This window comes from Eucyclogobius newberryi, unplaced genomic scaffold (assembly GCF_026437365.1).
Source record: "Eucyclogobius newberryi isolate DKJ021-1_F unplaced genomic scaffold, fEucNew1.0.hap1 SCAF_7, whole genome shotgun sequence".
Classification (NCBI taxonomy): Eukaryota; Metazoa; Chordata; class Actinopteri; order Gobiiformes; family Gobiidae; genus Eucyclogobius; species Eucyclogobius newberryi.
In genome coordinates this window covers 33350588-33370071 of record NW_027316389.1, presented here as the reverse complement: position 1 = coordinate 33370071, position 19484 = coordinate 33350588, and the positions used below count along the sequence as shown (strand labels likewise).

The 19484-nt window shown below is 40.4% G+C and overlaps 1 protein-coding gene across 2 annotated transcripts in view; it reads left to right on the top strand.

Moving 5' to 3' along the window:
- Positions 1–250: 250 nt before the first annotated feature.
- The window catches only part of fam107b (family with sequence similarity 107 member B), a 33300-nt gene continuing 14066 nt past the window's right edge, over positions 251–19484 (top strand). Inside the window, exon 1 of one of the 2 annotated variants that reach the window (XM_072435923.1) lies at positions 251–448. Coding sequence is in view for 1 of the 2 variants with exons in the window: in XM_072435922.1 (XP_072292023.1) it covers positions 451–460 (10 nt within the window). In the remaining variant the exon portion in view is untranslated. Of the gene's footprint in view, positions 461–19484 lie in introns of both variants that reach the window. The other variant, XM_072435922.1, reaches the window with a different exon arrangement.

The following is a 19484-nucleotide window of genomic DNA, read 5'->3' as shown; positions in this document are numbered from 1 at the left end:
ACGTGCTCCACACCTCAATGAATCAGCATAAGTTCAAAAAATCAACACCAAACATCACAATAAATAATAAAACATCTGGCGCCATAAACGTAAACACAATCACCGCAAAACCGTCAAACTTTTGGTGCGTAATTCCCTGACCCGGCTGGTGCCCCGCCCCCTGCGCCCCGCCCCCTAGGCCCCGCCCCCGCTCGCGAGGACTCCCCTCTCCCGTGAAGCCTGGGCGGGGCCGCTGTCATGACGTCACGCCCTCCCCTCCCCGCTCAAGCGTTTACATTTTCTATGGGTCCCGGCCAGTGTAGAGTGTCCTCCTCCTCCAGCCCGTAGTCCACGCTCCTGCCGCGCCGTCCCACCTCAGCCTGAACCCGGGGAGACACCGGACACCCGCGCGTGGCCCGGCCGCTTTGTTCGCCTTAAAAATTCACGAAGTTGGACACTTTACGAAGAGGTATGTGTGTGTGTGTGTGTGTGTCTCCTCTCGTGCTCTGCTTGTCTGTTTTCTCTCCTCCTCCGCGAGCCGTTGGAGGAACTAACAAAGCCGCACGTTGTTACGGTTTTGCCGGAGCCCGTTTTGCCTTGAAAAGTGCAGTTTTTTTTTTGGACGCGTTTACAAACTGAAAGGTAGAAGCCGAAAACACGGGCAAAACAAGCGAAGCGCGAGCGAAGCGGCGCGAGCTGAAACTCCGTGTTCATTGTCCTGCCTTTTGTTGCAGCGCATGACTGTGGAGCCAATGGGACAGTTAGAGTCAGAATTTGGGGCAGATGGATTCATATTTGAGCGATTTCATTGTTGTAAAGTCATTAGAATGCAGTGCTAAAATCTAAATGTGTCTTAAATGTGCGACTTGTGTGGTGATCTGGTGAAGTTTACTTGTTTGAAAGCCCAAAACAAAGCAATTTGCCCAATCTGAACGTGGCATTTTTCATGTTATGTTTCAGACAGCGGGTGTTTTAGAACAAGTGGGTCATTCTGAGGAGCTTTGTCGCCCAGTTTGTGGGGTCCCAGCACTTGGGTGGGGTGAGAGTGGTGAGCCCTGGGGTGCTGTCATCTTTGAGGAGCCAACTGTCACGAGCCTTTGCCCAGGCAAGCCTCAGAAATGTGCCAAATGCCTGTAAGAGTTTCAACATGACTGTGCGTGTGGAGGAGGGAGTTTATTGTGTGAATCAGAAGTGCTCTGTAGAAGTGGTTAACTTACAATCAGGCTGTGACATTTGGAAAGAAAAGCATTGACATTTCACGTTTAAGAAAGTATCTACAAGAAGGCAAATAGTCCTTTTAGTTCTGATTACTGGGCACAGATGTCAGGAGACGTGCGAAAGCATCTGCTGTCCCACTGGAAAGTCGAGCAGTACAAATGAGGCTAAACACAGTGTCAAAGTCGACATGCAGAAATAATCAGAACCAGCCCTTTCTTGAAGATGTGATACATTTTAATATTGAGTATAATTATTTATTTATGAAAAATTCAACAAAAAGCAGAACAAAAACAAGACATTTCTGATCATTAAACCTCAACTAATATGTTTTAAAGACACATTTCTGTTGGATTGACATAATATCGTATGAATATTGTTATCGAGATACTCTAAATGAACATGAGATATTAGTTTTTGTCAGTATCGCCCACCCCCAATCACAAGGTGGACTCCAACTTTGTTTTGATTTGAAAATTAGTTAATTATATGGTTAAAAGGGAATAAAGGAAATTTTTTGATGAATCTAGTTGCATTCTTGAAGCTGTAATTGGCTTTTAAACATGCTTTTTTCACCTGGGGGTTAGAATTGATCATTTTCTATCCCAAAAAAAAATCACTTTTCAAGCACAACCTCTATTTCCAATATTTTCTGTAGTGGGATGAACAAGGGAAAATAAGTAAATGTAACCCTTGTTACCCCTATGTTTTACCTGTGACTCAACAGTGTGAGGAATATTCAAACTGAGTGCTTTGTGAGCGCTCAGAGAAGGTGACCTCTGGAAAGCTCCAGGAATGTTTTTGATGAGGAAACACAATACAACATGATTAAAAGCTCCAAAAAGCCCATTTGGCACAATACGTACCCTTCATGGTTGACTTTTTGTGATCTTTGGGTGTTCTTCTGAGAAACTGTCCTTTCAGCCATTTTATAATTCCATAACAATACATTTCAGTTTGACTTGTTGTTTTACATTATATAAACCTTCCTCTTAACCATATGTGAGGGTAAATAGCAGGCTGGTGAAAAGAATGTTGCGATCAAATGTGCCGAAAGTGCGTGAGGTGACTTAGAAGTGGTTTTGAAGTGTGCGTATGCAACAGGGAGGGGTCTGGTGTGAGCACATGTGGTAATCATTAGGACTAGGGACTTGGTCAAATGTCTTACATGTGTTTTGTGATGTGGTCCTTCTCCCTCTCTTCCTCCCTCTCTTTCCTTGCTTGTGTGAGCCTTGTACTTCCCGTCTTGAGCATGCTGTCACTTCTTGGCTGTTGTGAGTCAAGTTCGTATCCTGCTGCCTGCCCAAGGAATGCGCCTGTACTCCAGGAATGTGGGCAGTACATATGGTTAGAGTTTACCTTTGTGAAAGTAGTACACATTTTCTTCAATGGACATGAGCAGAAAGATATAACGTTAAGAAGATGTTGTTTTTGAAATGTATTCTAAATGTTCATATCTTTTTGTTGTCATTTTCTTGTTTTGAGTGATGAGGGAGCCTGTATTTACTTAAAGGGGACACGTATTATGCAACATGAACTTTAACAAGCTTTAAACCTTGGTACAACAGTGTTTTTTATCATCTGTTTACTCAAAGTTTTACATAGATTGATTCCTATTTGATTGAGTAATTTTGTATCGTCCTGTATTCGAGGTCTGAGGAATTAGAAATGTCCTGCTTTTACCTATGACCCATGAAAAAAACTACAACAAAACTACCATGTAGCAACGTGACCGGCCTGCTAATATACGCACGCAGTTGTGGTTAAACCCATTTAAAAACGGCACCAAAGACTTCTGGGTTATTTTCTGTGTCGTAACTATTTACAGAAAATTGAAACTGAGTCATTTCTGAGGCTCAGAGGGAGAAGAGCTAATGCATGGAAACAAATGTGAACGAGGCAAAATTCAACATAAAATATTGTCCACAACATTATGACAGATAAAGGATATTGACTTCAGCTGAAAAGGATCCAGGCAGGACCATCTCTCAGCTGTGTCCACCCTAAGTGCTGTCGGCTATTCACAGTGGAAACACTGTCTGTTTCACATACAGTATTTTGATGAAAGAACTCAACATTCCTCCCACTGAACTTTAACACTCCCTCCCTGACTGAGAAGTCCACTGTGAATTGCCTTCAGTAAATGAAAAAGAGCGTGAATTAGTTTCTACGCCAGGTTTAGGGCTTGAATTCTCTTAATATTACACGAATATTGTTATGCTCAAAACATGCACAGTCTGCTGACATGATAGAACCTAACATGATCTAAACTTGGGGTGGGTGGAGTAGACACGAGGTGTACTGAAGAGTAACATTACTTCAAAATAATATTACTCAAGTAAAAGTACAAACAGTGCTCCAAAAAATGTAAGCGTAAGAAAGTATTTAGTCAAGTAAGTCTGAGTAACAGTCTGGACATTAAAAAACTCACATTTATGAGTTGAACTAATCAGAAAGAGAAAAAATATATAATTAATGCTCAAAATGTTGTGTTTTCAAAGTGTAGACATAAAAACAAAAACCTCTGATCATATGTGAAGGTGCGGTGCAAGAAACTGATACAGTGAGAAGAAAAAACAACTCATCTAAAATTTGTCAAGTCTATGAATTAACCAACCCCAAAGGAGATTTAAAGGTTTGATCAAATGTGATAATGAGGCTATAGTTGCCCCTGAAAAGCACTGCAGTAGCTCCATTTGAGACAGAGGGTTTTACACTGATGTAAGGTCACTCTGTGGTTACTGTAAATGACATGTCTCATACTGTGGGAGGAAGCCCCAGAGGACCGGATGATCCAAGGCAGCTCCATAGACTTCATGCACAAACATAGAGACTTTAATCACTTGACAAGCTGAATTTAACCATTGTTATGCCAAATCAAACATTCCTTAAACCTAAAAATCAATGGTGTATATATAATTAATTTGCTCTCCTTAAAACTAATATGTGAAAGATGTTCAGTTATAATCTGAAATAAAACTCCAAATGGTTTACACGCTCAACACAGACTTTTACAAAGGCTTTGACCTCACGTAAATGTGCCCAAATCCCATTGATTATTCATAACTTGCGTTTTTGGCAGACTGACGCTAACGGTTATAAGAAAACTGAAACAGGGAGTGGCTCCAGTGCTGCTCAAATCTTACAGGACAAGCAGAGTCATCGCAATCATTTCCTTAACGCGTAAAAACCCATGTCACACAAACCATTTGACAAATTTGTTTCCTTAGATGGGTCACAATTTCTGACACATTCTGAGAGGACACGTCTCAAAATAGCTATATTAAAATATTCCCCTTTTTCATATTGTCCCTCTGCCTTTTGTGTTATAGGTAAAAAGCCACGAGTTAACTGCTTTTGTGATTTAGAACTTAAGAAAAATGTTATTTAATTGGAAAAAGTGGGATTTAAGAATTGCACAGAAATGTGTGGAAAAGCAGATGTTTTGAGCCTATTTATGGTGAATATCTGTAGTTTTTATGAGTCAATCAAGTTTATTTCACTATTGCCAAAAAGTGACAGAATTATTTTTAGAACTCAAACCTATCCACAAATTTAAAGTTCTCCATTTGTGGATTTTCTGTTTTTGAAGAGATAATTGTATTCGGCCTGTCATTTTGAGATCATGCCATAGGTTTTGATCCTGTGACATCATAAACTGCCCATAGTTTGACCCATGCTAGTGTTGGACCTATGAACTCGTGGGCTTTGAAACGCCAAAGAAGAAGAAGAACTGAAGAGTGGGGTCTAAAGGATAAAGTTTACAGAATAAGTATGGCAGTAATGTAACTATTGGATACCGCTGCCATAAAACACCATGGAAGAAGAAGAAGAAGAAGATTCTGGAGCAGACTGCGAGTGTCTAAGCTCAGTGTATGTTGACAGTATCATTGGTCGGCGGGCTGCTGGATCTTATTACTCAGCAGAAGTCCTCAGACCACAGCAGACTCACCCAGGCTCTCCTCTCTCTCCAGCGCTGTATTACTCCAGCGGTTTCCCCCGTAATGAGCAATGTCAACAAAGGCTGAGCGCTCCGTCTGCAAACCCAATGCTTCCTTTGTGAACCAGGCTGGGACATGTTTATTTGGTCTTAGTTTGAAAGTGTCTTTTCACGGTTTAACACTTTTGGAGTGCCACCGCAGCTAGGGCTGGGCACCGTTCGAAGGTACCAGGACCGTGCCGAAAAAAGTGAAGGTATTTACCAAAATGTCCCCAATGTGTGGACAAATAAAGGCTTATCTTATTGTTGATGCTGCGAATGGGTATCAAAAATTTTCTCCATAAATTACAGACTTATTGCTTTTGAAAACAAACAATTCTTCCTCTAAAGTCAGCTGTAGATCCAAGCATTAAAAATGATCAAAGAGATGGCAGAATTAATTGCACATCCCAACATGGAGTGACAGATAGATTTAGCCAATCACAGTGAAGTATGATTTTGCAGATGAAGCACATGCCAACCGCCAAAGTAACACAACGGCTTTTTTCTTCTAGTTCATTTGACAAAGTTGCAACTCTTTTTACTGAAAATCTAAGGTGGAAAAAATAATATGAGGTGGGCTTTACTGTGGGGTCATAATATACATTTTTACTTGTTGGACATGAGGTATGTTTGTACCAAGTTTCATAAGTCTATGACAAAAAAAGCCCATCATTTCCGTAATATATTTTGAAATTTGAGGTGGCACTAGTGAGTCATTTTGTAGCATTATTTTTTTAGACGCCAAAAAAACGAATATTTCACCGATCCTGAATTTTTGTTTAAAAAAAAAAAGTTTTTGTCAAAGTTCAGGGGCTCAAAATTAGGGTGGTTTGTAGGAAAAATATAAAAAATATATATAATCATAACGACAACTTTTTTTTGGAATTTTTTTTTCTACTATTTGAAACTAGAGCTAGAGTCACGTGCCCGGTCACAAATTAACCAGTTATTATTTTTTTCAGTTGTCTATAACAAATTATTTTTAAATCATAGAAGACTATCTAATTTGGAGAGCCATTTTATTAGCTAGCCACTGCATTTGTTTATCATTGTGTTCAGCCTCGAAATCTTCACAAACGCTCCAGTGACATTTTCCAATAACTTTTTTTTTTCCCAAAATTGCAATTTTGTTTAAAATTCACGATGACCACACCTGAGGGCGTATCAGCTTCAAACTGAGAACATTTCAATGCTCATGGGTTTTGTGTCCTGTGGCCAAATTTGAAGTGTTTTCAATGAAAACTGTACGAGGAGGTGCACTTTTGTCAGCGCTGTGTTTGAGCCAATATGGCCGACTTCCTGTATGATTTTTTTACATAGCCTCACATGAACTATTTTTTGGAGGGAGCGTCATATTTTGACTGCAACTTTTTTAGCGTCCCTTGCCAGGACAATTCTCCCCTAATAATGCGTAATGTGTGTCCTTTAATTTGCCTGTCTCCACACTGAACGTTTAACAGTGATGTTAGCAACAGCTGAACAACTGAATGTGGGTATCAATAGTTTGGAATATTGAATATCTTGTCTTGTAACATCACATGGTCCAAATGAGTCTCTTTGACTGTTTACTGTACATAAACAAAAGACCCGACCAGAAACCATATGCATTAATAGGCAAGGCAAGTTTTAAAAGCTGGTTATTGATTACCAACAACTTTTTAAAGTTAAAAATGTTCCATTTTAAAATGTCATGGTCAAATGCAGCTTTTATTATTGATATTATGAGCTCTGCAAATAGATGATGTAGAGTAGATGATTTGTGGCACTTCTCTTGGGCGGTGACTATTTTTGGCAGTGGAATACAGGAAGAACCAAATAGGCTTTTATGATGCTTTTTATGGCTTTATTCCAAAGCAGATTTATGCACAGACCCACTATTATTAAGGACCTGATTGGAGATTCAAAACAGGAATGTATCATTGAATATACCATCCCATCGCCTTTAATTATCAATGTTTGGTAGGATTAATCTTTATCCACAATGGCCTGTTGACTTACAATTCAGTGGTTGGCAGATGGGACAACAGTAGATCTCTTCTTTTGTTTTCTAGCACTTTTATTGGCAGGTTTTGTTGTTGTTTTCGACCCTTCCTCCATCTCCCCCTTTTTTGCGGTTCAACTCTTGCAACACAATGATGCAATCCGCGGATCCGGGTATCACGGGGACAAAGGATGTGTTTACATTGGCCTGCGGTCTCGGTCGCCACGGTTACGGCATGGTTATGACTGTGTTGTTTTGGTTTTGAGTTCCCAATAAAGAACTAGAGCGTGGTTGCCTGTGTTTATGCTTTTACTCCTCTCCGAAGAATTATTCACTTAAGTTCAGAAATGTGCGCATAGACAAGATATTGATTTTTATGTCCGTTTTGCTCCATCACTTAAAGGTTCTGCGGAACAAGCGCCGTGCGGCGCTTGTTCCGCATGTCATCCTGATGTAGAATGCTTTGCCTCTTGCGGGTTGTCGGGTCGTCTTGCGAGATGGGGAGCGCTGTGGAATTGAATTAAGCTCCTTGTAAGCCTGGATCAAGATATATGATCTAGTAAGACTGTAGAGAAGAATTGACCACAGTGTGCACACACAACGGAAAGTTACAGCAGCCTATGAAAGTACAGGATTTCAGATGTGTCCTAGGCCTTCTGTTATATTATAGTATTGCACATATTTATTGTAAAGGCAGCTCTTCATTTGAAATTAATAACTACAATCCACAATGTGCTGTCTGCATATCATTACAGAGCGTTTTATTCTTTGTGAAGCAGGTAGTGCACTGTTAGCATGCTAATGTTTGCAGTGTGTGTTGTTGTTGTTGTTGTGTTGCTTTTAAAGGCGGTTGGCAGCTACCTACTGTAGTTGTACGTCTCCTGTAGTTGTACGTCTCCTGTAGTTGTACGTCTCCTGTAGTTGAACGTCTCCTGTAGTTGAACGTCTCCTGTAGTTGAACGTCTCCTGTAGTTGTACGTCTCCTGTAGTTGAACGTCTCCTGTAGTTGTATGTCTCCTGTAGTTGTACGTCTCCTGTAGTTGTACGTCTCCTGTAGTTGTACGTCTCCTGTAGTTGAACGTCTCCTGTAGTTGAACGTCTCCTGTAGTTGTACGTCTCCTGTAGTTGAACGTCTCCTGTAGTTGAACGTCTCCTGTAGTTGAACGTCTCCTGTAGTTGTACGTCTCCTGTAGTTGTACGTCTCCTGTAGTTGAACGTCTCCTGTAGTTGTACGTCTCCTGTAGTTGAACGTCTCCTGTAGTTGTACGTCTCCTGTAGTTGTACGTCTCCTGTAGTTGAACGTCTCCTGTAGTTGTACGTCTCCTGTAGTTGTACGTCTCCTGTAGTTGAACGTCTCCTGTAGTTGTACGTCTCCTGTAGTTGTACGTCTCCTGTAGTTGTACGTCTCCTGTAGTTGTACGTCTCCTGTAGTTGTACGTCTCCTGTAGTTGTACGTCTCCTGTAGTTGTACGTCTCCTGTAGTTGTACGTCTCCTGTAGTTGTACGTCTCCTGTAGTTGTACGTCTCCTGTAGTTGAACGTCTCCTGTAGTTGAACGTCTCCTGTAGTTGTACGTCTCCTGTAGTTGTACGTCTCCTGTAGTTGTACGTCTCCTGTAGTTGTACGTCTCCTGTAGTTGTACGTCTCCTGTAGTTGTACGTCTCCTGTAGTTGAACGTCTCCTGTAGTTGAACGTCTCCTGTAGTTGAACGTCTCCTGTAGTTGAACGTCTTCTGTAGTTGTACGTCTTCTTCAAAGTATGTGTTTTACGTCATACCGTAAAAAGAAAAGGAGAGAGCTGCAGCGTGTGTAGATTTTTAAGTCTGCACCTGTTTACGCTAAAACAATTTGAATGAGCTGAGTGAAGTAGGCCTACATCAGCGGGACAGTCCATGTAGGATATTGACACTATTGTTTTCAAGGTATGAAAGATTTGAATATTGATTATATCGTACTGGGGCAAAACTGATTTCACTTTACTATGTGATACTGCACTGTCAATTCACAACGCTTGAACTGGACGCGTTTGATGGGTTCCCAAAGTATGATCTGGTTATTGTTTCAAAGATTACAGATACAACATTAATTTGAGTTTTGGGACAAATTCAAGTCAGACGAGCCAAATTGTGAGGATGTGTACATGTGTAGACAAGTAGTGAGTCGTAAAAAGAGGATGTGCAGTTGATTTGGAGAGTGAGAAAAAAGAAAAGGGAAGTACAAAGAGAACTGTGAAATTAAGACTTACTCTCAGACCAACCAACGGTGTCGCTTTTACAGTTACTATGTGTAGAATGTCACTAGACTGACACGTCCCCACAGCTAATCTGATTGGTCCTGGATAAAATGACTAACGGATGTTGTGTCCCAGTAGAACTAATGAGTGAAGTCAAGAATAAGACTCATGACTGTGATGGCTGTTGGAGTTGGCTTTTTTGTAACTTATTTTGTGTCCTCAGAGGGCCATATTCCTATCCAGGCAAGTAGCGGAGGGCCGGCCCGAGGGCAAATTATTATTATTATTATTATTATTATTATTATTATTATTATTATTATTATTATTATTATTGTTATTGTTATTGTTATTGTTATTGTTATTGTTATTGTTATTGTTATTGTTATTGTTATTGTTATTGTTATTGTTATTGTTATTATTATTATTATTATATATTTAAAAAACATATTACTTGGCATGTTTGGCGGGCTGGATTATTAAGACAAACGGGCCACAATGTGGCCCACGGGCCGCAGTTTGCCCACCCTTGTTTTATGGTATCTTTTATAAAACACATGGTGATTGAGCTGTCTATGTAACTTTGTATTGCCACATTGACAACTTACTGATAGTGATTTGGTGTATGTTTTTTTAAGTCAGATTTCTTTTCTGAATGTCTCTTTGGTGCTTTTAGCATTTAACATCCCGGTAATAAAACTGTCTTGTTTTTTTTTATTTATTATACAGTGTAAATAAGTGGAAACATTCCCTTGTTATTCTTTCATTATTTGTTTAACTGTATTGTCTGCAGTCATTTTCACACTCCTTTGTAGTATGGCTGTATGTTTGAGTGTTGATGGGAAGTAACTAAATCCATGTGCAAATAATTAATTTCATATGGCCAATTTTACATTTGTTGGTTTCCAGAATACAATTTCTTTTCTAAAAGCAAATAAATACATTGTGATGCTGTCATGCTGATTACACAATTTTGGGTTCAAACTGCACACTGTTGGTGAGCAAAATAGCAAAAAAAATTGTAAACTTAACCCTAAAACTAAAATAATCCTGTGTTACGTTTTCTTACACTATAATGCAACTCGAAGCGAAAGTATTGTATGCGTAAGTATTCAGAACGCAGTATTCCGATGGGACCATGTTTGGTGGTCAGAATGCTATCGTTTCTTTTGCCGTGGTTTTATTGTTTACTGTAATTCCTTGATGTATTCTATTTTACATGGCAGTATTTTGATATATTTTTACAATCCACGTCCTTTTAAAGACTGCTTTGTTGCTTTGTTCCTCAAATACCTGTCTTTGAGCCCACCGCGAGCCCGTCTGGTTGCCCACGGTAACAGTTGTTATTGGGCTCTCCTGTACCAGCATGTAAACAAAGAAAGCCCCTGCCCAGTCGTACTCGGTGTGCTCTCCGGCCAATCACGGCGCAGCCTCGGACCAATCGGCGGCCAGGAAGGGGGCGGTCCTCTGCTGCGGAGGGGAAAACAGCAGCACAGCACAAAGCTTTGAATGTGGACTTGGCGCAGACGGGCAGTGGTAACAAAGACTTAAGCCCCTCTCACAGTCACAGCAGTCCAGGCTTGTTTTGATCCACTCAGATGAACCACTTGGGTTTCTCTGGCTTCATGAGCTTGACCCGGGCAGTGTCGTGAAGGCTGGTTCTGGGTGAGATCAACTTCAATACTCCAAATGGGTCAGTATCACTTCAATAAATCACTCAAATTGGCTCAAATTGTGTCTGTAAATGTCTTGTTGAGGCTCAAGTATTGCACACAACGTGACTGTAGCTTTAACATTAATAACAAAAGTGCAGAAATATCACTTCACTATTTTTGAGGTCATTTTAATAGTTTTAATCACAGACTGTAATTCTAATTTTGCAACAATGGCGATATTATACATTTTTATATACATCTTACAGCTTTGGTAATGTATTTAAAAGTCTTGTGTACATTAGAAATAATAGTTTTTTTTTAGTCAACTATAAAATGAACCGCTAATGTTTGAATTTTAACATAATAGTCCGTTATAGTTGTTTGTGTGTTGTGCGTGACTGTAAGTGACTAAAGGCCCCCAGTAAACGTGTTAGTGAAATCTGGCAAAAACGCTCTAAACTTTTCTGCATCTCTATGATCTGACTTAGATGTGTTTTTGAGCCGATATTGATTACCGATATTTGTAAATAGAAGTATTAAAATGTTAAAATCCATAACAAAAACACTGTATGTTAATTTACAGTCAATTTCCCTCATTTACTTTTTCCCTTTTGTATGAAGTGAAAACAAAGTGTATTTATTTAGCGTATATAATCATTTGTAGCATGATTATGTAACTATTACAGACATGTTTTTAGTCTAATTACTCTTCTTATTCAATTTTTACTCACTATTTTGTTCAAATCGACCAGTCTGATGCATTGAGGACGAACTGGGAATGACATGGACGCGCATTCTAGTTTATTGTGATATTCTTCTCTCGCTGTACATATCGTGCTACAAAATATCTGACTGAATTGATCTGAAATTGAGATTCAGTCATCGTTAATTGTCAATGATCAGCAATTGGACCAGCCTCTGTAATCCTGGCAGTTGAGCTCAGTCGGCCCATAAAAGGTCTGAAGTTGTGTACAGTCAGTTGCGTCGTGTTTAACTGAGCTTGACAGTTGTAGCTGCAGCTGTTTGGCCCGTCCCATCTCCCGTATCCCGTGCACGAGCAGAATATGTGCAGAGTCAGCTGGGGTGGACATTTAAACGGCTCTTTGTATGTGAGTGACAGGTGTGTGCCCGAACCTCCCTCTGACCCCCTCCTCTTGTGCTCCCAGCTCCACCGGTCAGCACTTTGATGTCAGACCCGAGCAGAAAGCAGCTGCCGCTCAACTATCGCCAAATCATAATGTCTTAATTGTAAATAGATGTTGTCGCCGGGCACAATTTAAACATTACAAATCTCCAGGGCAACTCCGCTTGTCTAATCCAATGCAGCTTTTAAAGTTTGAATCACAGAACATTCCTCTGCATATGATATTTCCACACGGTCACTGCAGAGTCTGGTTTCAAGTTGGTTCTCTGCTCACCAAATCAAGTTGGCCTGAAGGACATGGTAATAACTCAAGTCCAGCTTCACCAACAGCACTGAGAGAACACTTACTGTACCTTTGACATATTAATAAGCAGCTGATGACCCATGTGTTTTGGCTTGTGTAAAAGTTCAGGCCCGTAATGCACTGTCCAGTTGCTGTTGCTTGTATCTTTGTCACTACACGTCTTGGTTCTGCTCGTTCATCACATTCTTACTGCATGACTCCTCTGCTTTGTGTGTCTGTGTGTGTGTCTGTGTGTGTATCTGTGTGTGTGTGTCTGTGCAGCCCGGGGCCCTGCGTTTAACTGCGCGATTGGCCCCTAACGTCACCACACTAGTGTCTCAATGCACCGTTCAGATGGAGGCATTGTTTACGACCACGTTCCCTTGGTTATGTTAATCAGGTTTGTTGGGTCACGTCAGGAGATTTCTGCTAAACGTTCAGTACTAAGTAGAAATAAAGGTGGAATGCTTTTACTTGTTTGCTATAATACAAGTTTTAACCCAGGGCTGGAGCTATCGATTATTTTAGTAGTCGAAGTCAGTGATTATTATTTTTGGATTAGTTAAACAATGATTTATATAACAGCTTGAAATATTTATAATACATTTTCAACCTGATAAAGGCAAAGCAAATACCTACTGAAGGCTTCTAAATGGGGAATATGTATATATGTATATATATAAACTGTATTATTGATTAAAATCACCAATCCTGTTTGTGTTCCACACTGGCAATCGTCCTTAATGGGCCTGTGCCTTGTTTTAGTTTGAGCCATTAGCCGCGCCCACTTATTCCTCTCTGACATTTTGATGTTGCACCATGACACAGAACTACAGTTCTGGATGTCGCTTCCATATACATCACCAATCTCTGCCCACTTTTTGCATTTTCTTCACTCTTTGTCGCACCGTGAGTGAGACCAAGTGTCTGTGGCAGTATCTTTTGTTTTCCATGATTTTTAAGCCTTGTTTCGGCTGGTCCTGATCCCCCAGACCAGTTCACTTTGGAGCATCCTGGAACTCTTCTGTTAGTGGTGGAGTCAGTGCCGTACCATGCACAGGGCCTGGCTCTTAGGGGCCTGTACTGTACGTGAGCAACTGCTATAGTGAACAATGTGGCTGATTGGACAAAAAGAGGTGTATAATGCATAGGTTTTATACTATAGTCTCAATTGACTTGTCATTTAACTGCTTTTACCACGCGATGCCAAGAGCATTTATCTTGAATAGAATAAATTCAATCGGGTACAAGCCCTTTAACGCTATTTTCAATCTGCATTGTTCTAAAGAGCCAAACAAATCATTGGACGAAGTATTGTTACGTATCATGGCCGTGTACGTCACGACTGACACCAGCCTCCTGTCTCAGCCACACTCTGCCCGGCTCTCCATTCAGTCAGCCTGTGTTTTATGGGGCCCATTGTAGAGTCCCACTGCTATGTTTCCTTATTGTTTGAGAATACAAGTGTCGAGTCAGGGGCCCCATATATCGTTTGACCCTGTTTAGTGCCTGGAATTTGCTATTGGCTTGTCAAAGAAACCAAGATACTACCAAGATACTACCAAGATACTACCAAGATACTACCAAGGTACTACCAAGGTACTACCAAGGTACTACCAAGGTACTACCAAGATACTACCAAGATACTACCAAGATACTACCAAGATACTACCAAGATACTACCAAGATACTACCAAGGTACTACCAAGGTACTGCCATCCACTCATTTGAACAAGCTTCAATTCTGAAAAATAAGTGTTAGAAAATAGTTTTAGAATGACCTAGCGTGTAACAGTTCTTGTGAGAAGAAACATGGGAGGTGCTCGGTAGTCGATTACTAAATTTGTTTGATTATCTCAATAATCGATTTGTTCCAATAAATGTATTAACTTGTTTTTTGTGAGTCTGTGGTCTTTTTTTAGTATTGACCTTTTATTTAAACCGGAGTCCCACTGAGCTGTAGCATCTCTTTATCAGGGGAGTCCTTGCCCTAGAGGGGAGGAGCTTATTGTACATGTTTTTAGTGGTAGAAGAAACCTACGCAGACACGGGAAGAACATGCAAACTCCACACAGAAAGGCCCCACGTCACCTGGGAGTCGATCCCTGGACCTTCTCACTGTAACCGTTAGCATTGCAATAGCTAAATATCATATACCAGTGGAATACTTATGTGTTAAGTATTTGCTGCCCCCTTACCACAAGGTCGCCGGGTTCAAATCTTGATGGTGGAAAAGACTTTCTGTTGTCCCATTCAGCGTCGTGGAATCCTGCACGTCACCGACCCCCCTCGTGACATGTGTTTGGTCACAGGGGCCTTGTGAAGAGGGGCCCGCAGGAAACGCACTTACAGGACGTCCTTTATCACTCCTCCATCCGCCCTCCCTCCTTCCATCCATCCGCCCCCCCTCGGTTAAAAGCCTATTCGTTGCAGTGTGCTTGTGTTTTAATTAGTGCTCCTATGTCTCTGGCTGAACGGTGGCTTCATTAGCAGGCAGCGCTCGGATCCATACCGGCCGGTCCATAACACGGTCAGGGAGGGAAGGGGGAGGAGCGAGGAGAGGGTATTGGTGATGTCATTTCCCCGAGGTGTGGAACGCCCATCTCTGAGCAACAAGCAGCCGAAAACATGCATCAACAGGGGTGGGACGAGGCGGGAGGAAAATGGACAGTTTCACAAGTGATGTCGTTTGAAGTGATTTGCGAAACTGCAATACTTGAACCTGGACTAAGACATATACACGTTCTAGCACATTCATGATTTATTATTATCAACATGAAAATGATCGTTGAGATGATGCAAAATAAACTGAGCTTGTTGTGGGAGAGCGTATATTTGTTTTATACATTTATTCTATTTGTAATTGCATACGCTAACAACTGAAACACTTAATGTGGGTAATGAGGAGTTGAGACAATTATGACCACAGCAGTAAAGTTTAGCAGTTTGGACAAGGAAGTCGTTACTCAGGGCCCTTTTCTCCCCTCAAGAATGGACTTCTCTACAAGCATTGGCCTCATTTTTTTTTTTTTTATCACAAAACCTTTTTTCTCTGAAGTTTCATATTGTTGCTAATGTTTTTGTGTGTTTTGTATGTTTGACCAGAGAAATGTTGTAGTAATTTATAGCCCATAGGGTCATTTTCATGAAATTGCAGCTCAATTTGAATCATAAAACTTATTTTCTCGTCTCCTGACATGTTTTGGAATCCATGTATGAACCAGTTAACGATTATTCCATTTATAAATTAGTAGGTAATGGTAAAAGATTAGTTGCTATTAATCAATTCACTTGTTGCAGGCCTGGTTCAAATCAAATATTGTTTTTTTTTTACTGATAACAATTTACATAATTCTGATGTTGTTTAAGATGATCCAATCAGAGGGCAGCATGAGCTCACTTTGGGTTGTCAGATCATGTGAACCCAAAAGCACCCTCTCTGATGTCATGCGCCCTCCATATGTAGCATCTCTAGACAGCAGAGATTCAGCTGGGATTGTACTGGCATTTTGAAACCAGTAGGGGCACATTTTTCCGCTGCTGCCTTTAAACTGGACATGTTATGTAAGTAGAAGTGGCTGTGGCTGTGTGACTTCTGCCTCTTTACATCCTGGTCCCGTATAACCTTGTGATAAGCAGTTCTACATCAGCTCATTGTTCCACCCTTTGTCCACTGTAAACTGCTGAATAATCCGTCCCTTCAGTGTCCCCCTGCGTCCCCCTGCGTGAGGGAGGGGGCGTGGCCAGAGACTGGTTCTATCCAGTCACAGCCAATATCCCGATGGTCCTTGTGTCCCTCTGCTCTTGTTAGACGACTGACGACTGGGGGAGACGGAGCTCCAGAGTCGGACAGTTTCTCTTTACGTTTAATGTGAAATTGATTTTTATTATTTTATATACACAATTAAACAAAACAAGACCAGAGAGTGAAGTGTAGACAAGAATCAAAACCAGTAGACATCTAACGAGGGGAGGGAAAAAAAAGGAAATGAATCCACACACAAACCAAACGTTCTATTTATTACATAGTCTGCCAAATTTTTCCATTTTCAAATGTAGTTTAAATGTAATTGTTTCCATATAATGTTGGTCCAGTCCTTGATTATTGGTGCAATTTTTTTGTGAGGTACTTTTTTTTGCTGTTGCCAGAAGTGTGTTCCAGAAGTAACCATTTATTGTGTCATGGCAGGAGTCCTGAAAGAAATGTAGTAATAAACAAAAACTATGTTATTTCAGTCCGGTCCTGGACGGTTGGCTCTATTCTCTTTTCTGGTTAAATACATTTCCCATGAGTGCGGTCAAAAGTATATTCCACACGTATCCATCAGTGGTTTCCATTGTTGGTGTTTTATGTCCTGAATAGCTGAAACAGTCCACAGTGCCTCATTAAACCCAGTCACTCAATATTGATCAAAACACTAAGTATGTGCCGTTTCCTGGACAAAGATCTGACTGAAAAATTTGCGAGAAAGCTTATTCGTTTGTTTGTTTGTTTACTTCTCAACCATTTATGGCACAACCAGAACAAGTGAGTAGGCTGCTGGGGGAATGCATCCGTGCTTCCATTTCTTTGGTTTTGTTCACTATTCTTGAATTTGAATTTGAATTTAATGTGTTTTTCAGTTGTCATTTCTCAAGTTGTTTGAGATGACTGTTAATGAATAAAAGGCGTTACTTTAAAACACTTAAAGCCGACATATTACACCAAATCTAGTCATTTTAGGCATGTTACAATGGTGTTTTCTTCATCATTTTCTGATTCCTGCCTGTTTGAGTTAACCCCGTCTTGTCCTGCAACTGGGACTTCAGCGCTCACCAAATTCCTGTTTTCACCTACCCCCTATCCCCGCCCACATCCTGTACTTGTGATTATTTGAAGAATGAAGACCCCCATAGCCACTTGAGCAACATCTATTACTACACTGTTTATGATCTTACAAATGAACAAAATGGAACCTGATGTCTACTTATGATGTAGTTTAATATTAAGTTACAGAACAAAAGCACAATATGGCTTCTTTTAACTCAAATGACCGAAAAACATCCTTTTACACAGCCATTTTGAATTATGACCTTCTGGAACGAGGTAGAAAGTGATGTCAGTGAACAAACTCTAACTTTCCATAGTTTTGTGGGCGTGGACCTTTGATGAACAGTGTGGTTTGTCTGTTCGCTCTTATTACTTGTGTCCTGTTGTTTAAGGAACATCAAGTCATTTTTTATCTGTGGGACAAACATGAAATGCCTTTTGTGCTTGTTGATTTAATCCTAAATCATAATTTAATCATAATTTGGATTCTAACCTATTACAATGTTATTTTATTTATTAAATCAGTTTAAACCGATCACAACTTTTCTAAATGTGCTGTTCGTTGAGGTCGGTACACTTCCTGAGTGCGGTGATGGTTTTGAGTTGGGCGGAAATGACGGTTGAGAGGAAATTACTGTAGTTGAGAAATTAGTTTTTTTTTTTGTTTGTGAAGTACATTTGCTCTCAGTCCACCTGCTCATATGCTGCAGCTCAGCGTGACGCAGCTGAAGTCACCGGAATCCTGTCATTAGGTCAGTTACAGCCCGACATCGACACTTTAACACTCTTAAGGGTCCTGCATATGGCGAAACTGTCTTTTTCAGCTTTAAACTGGGTATTTTGAATCTTTAAACCTGATTTGTGGTTTGTTTTTTGCTCTCCTGTTTGACTCGTGCTCAGAAAGGCTCAGTCTGATCATTTGAGGTTTTACATAGTTTTCCCTGTTTGAATGGCTTCACTCGTCAGTGCACCAGCAGAGGGCAGTCGTTGCGTTGCAGGTTACACAGCTAACATACAAAAGTTGTGCAACGTTGTAAAAGCCCAAATATAGTTGTTCAGTCATAAGTTTAAATGCAACTGTTCTGGTGGGTCTGGAACGTTCCTCAGTGTAGCATTAAAGTGGACACGACAGGGTTTTCAAATGTTTACTTGGTTTGGTGGGACAGTCCTTGTGTTGTTTATCAGTTTTTCATCAGACAAGTTGCAGTTCATGAAGACATTTAGAAAATAAAAGTTGAAAATGACGGGAAGGAGTCGAGGTCTTTAACAGAATCCCACTGTGATGTCATCGTTAGGCGACGTTCCATTCAAAATACAGTCTAAACAATCATTTAACACAATAAAAGTGTGATGTTGTATTATTATTTGTCAAATCATAACTGTTGTTTAATTTATATGGATTATGGCCCTTGTTTACATTGTGGTTGCTAGGTAACAGCAGGAGGTACTAACAGGAATGACCTCTATGTCACATCTGCTGCTCATGTCCAACCAGGAAGTAACGTTATAAACTTCTCAAACTGTTTTAGTGAAAAGTATAGCCTAACCTGTCAAATGCACTTTCTATTTTGTTAAATTAGGCGTTTATATTGCTCAAAAATACTTTGAGATCCTGTTTTGTCCTGAGTTGGTGTAAAAGATTTGAAAGTCATTGTGTTTAGACTTCGAATGACTAATTCTTTAGCACACTTTTATGGCTTTATTCATTCCACTCGGGTTTGATGGAGTGAAGCGTTGAGACAACTTCTCCTTTGTCAAACAGTCCTTATCACTGACCTACTTCTTTCTCATGTTGTTTTTTCAGTTTTTGAACACACCTCTGCGTTATGTAAATCCTGTAAGTTTATTGCAAAACCAGGACTAAAAACAAGTTTATTTGACCCTGGTTTAAACGAACACGTATACCATGTACCAAGTCATGAGGCCTTTAAAGTTTTGCCAAAGGGAGGTTTATAATGAAAGATGCAATAAAATGGGGGTTATGGGGCAGATTTGGAGCAGGGTTCCAATTTGGAGAGTGCAGGCCTCCTTTGAACGCCCCATGCAGCTTCCATGTCCCTGGGCTGAGGAGGAACACATGTGCTGGTTAGCGTTAGCCTCCTGCACATTTGAACTGTACAAAGTGTTTTGGACGTTCTCCTGAGCTTACTGAGGTGGCAGGGACAGTTCTAATACGTTCTAACAAAACGACTCTTCATTAAAGGTGC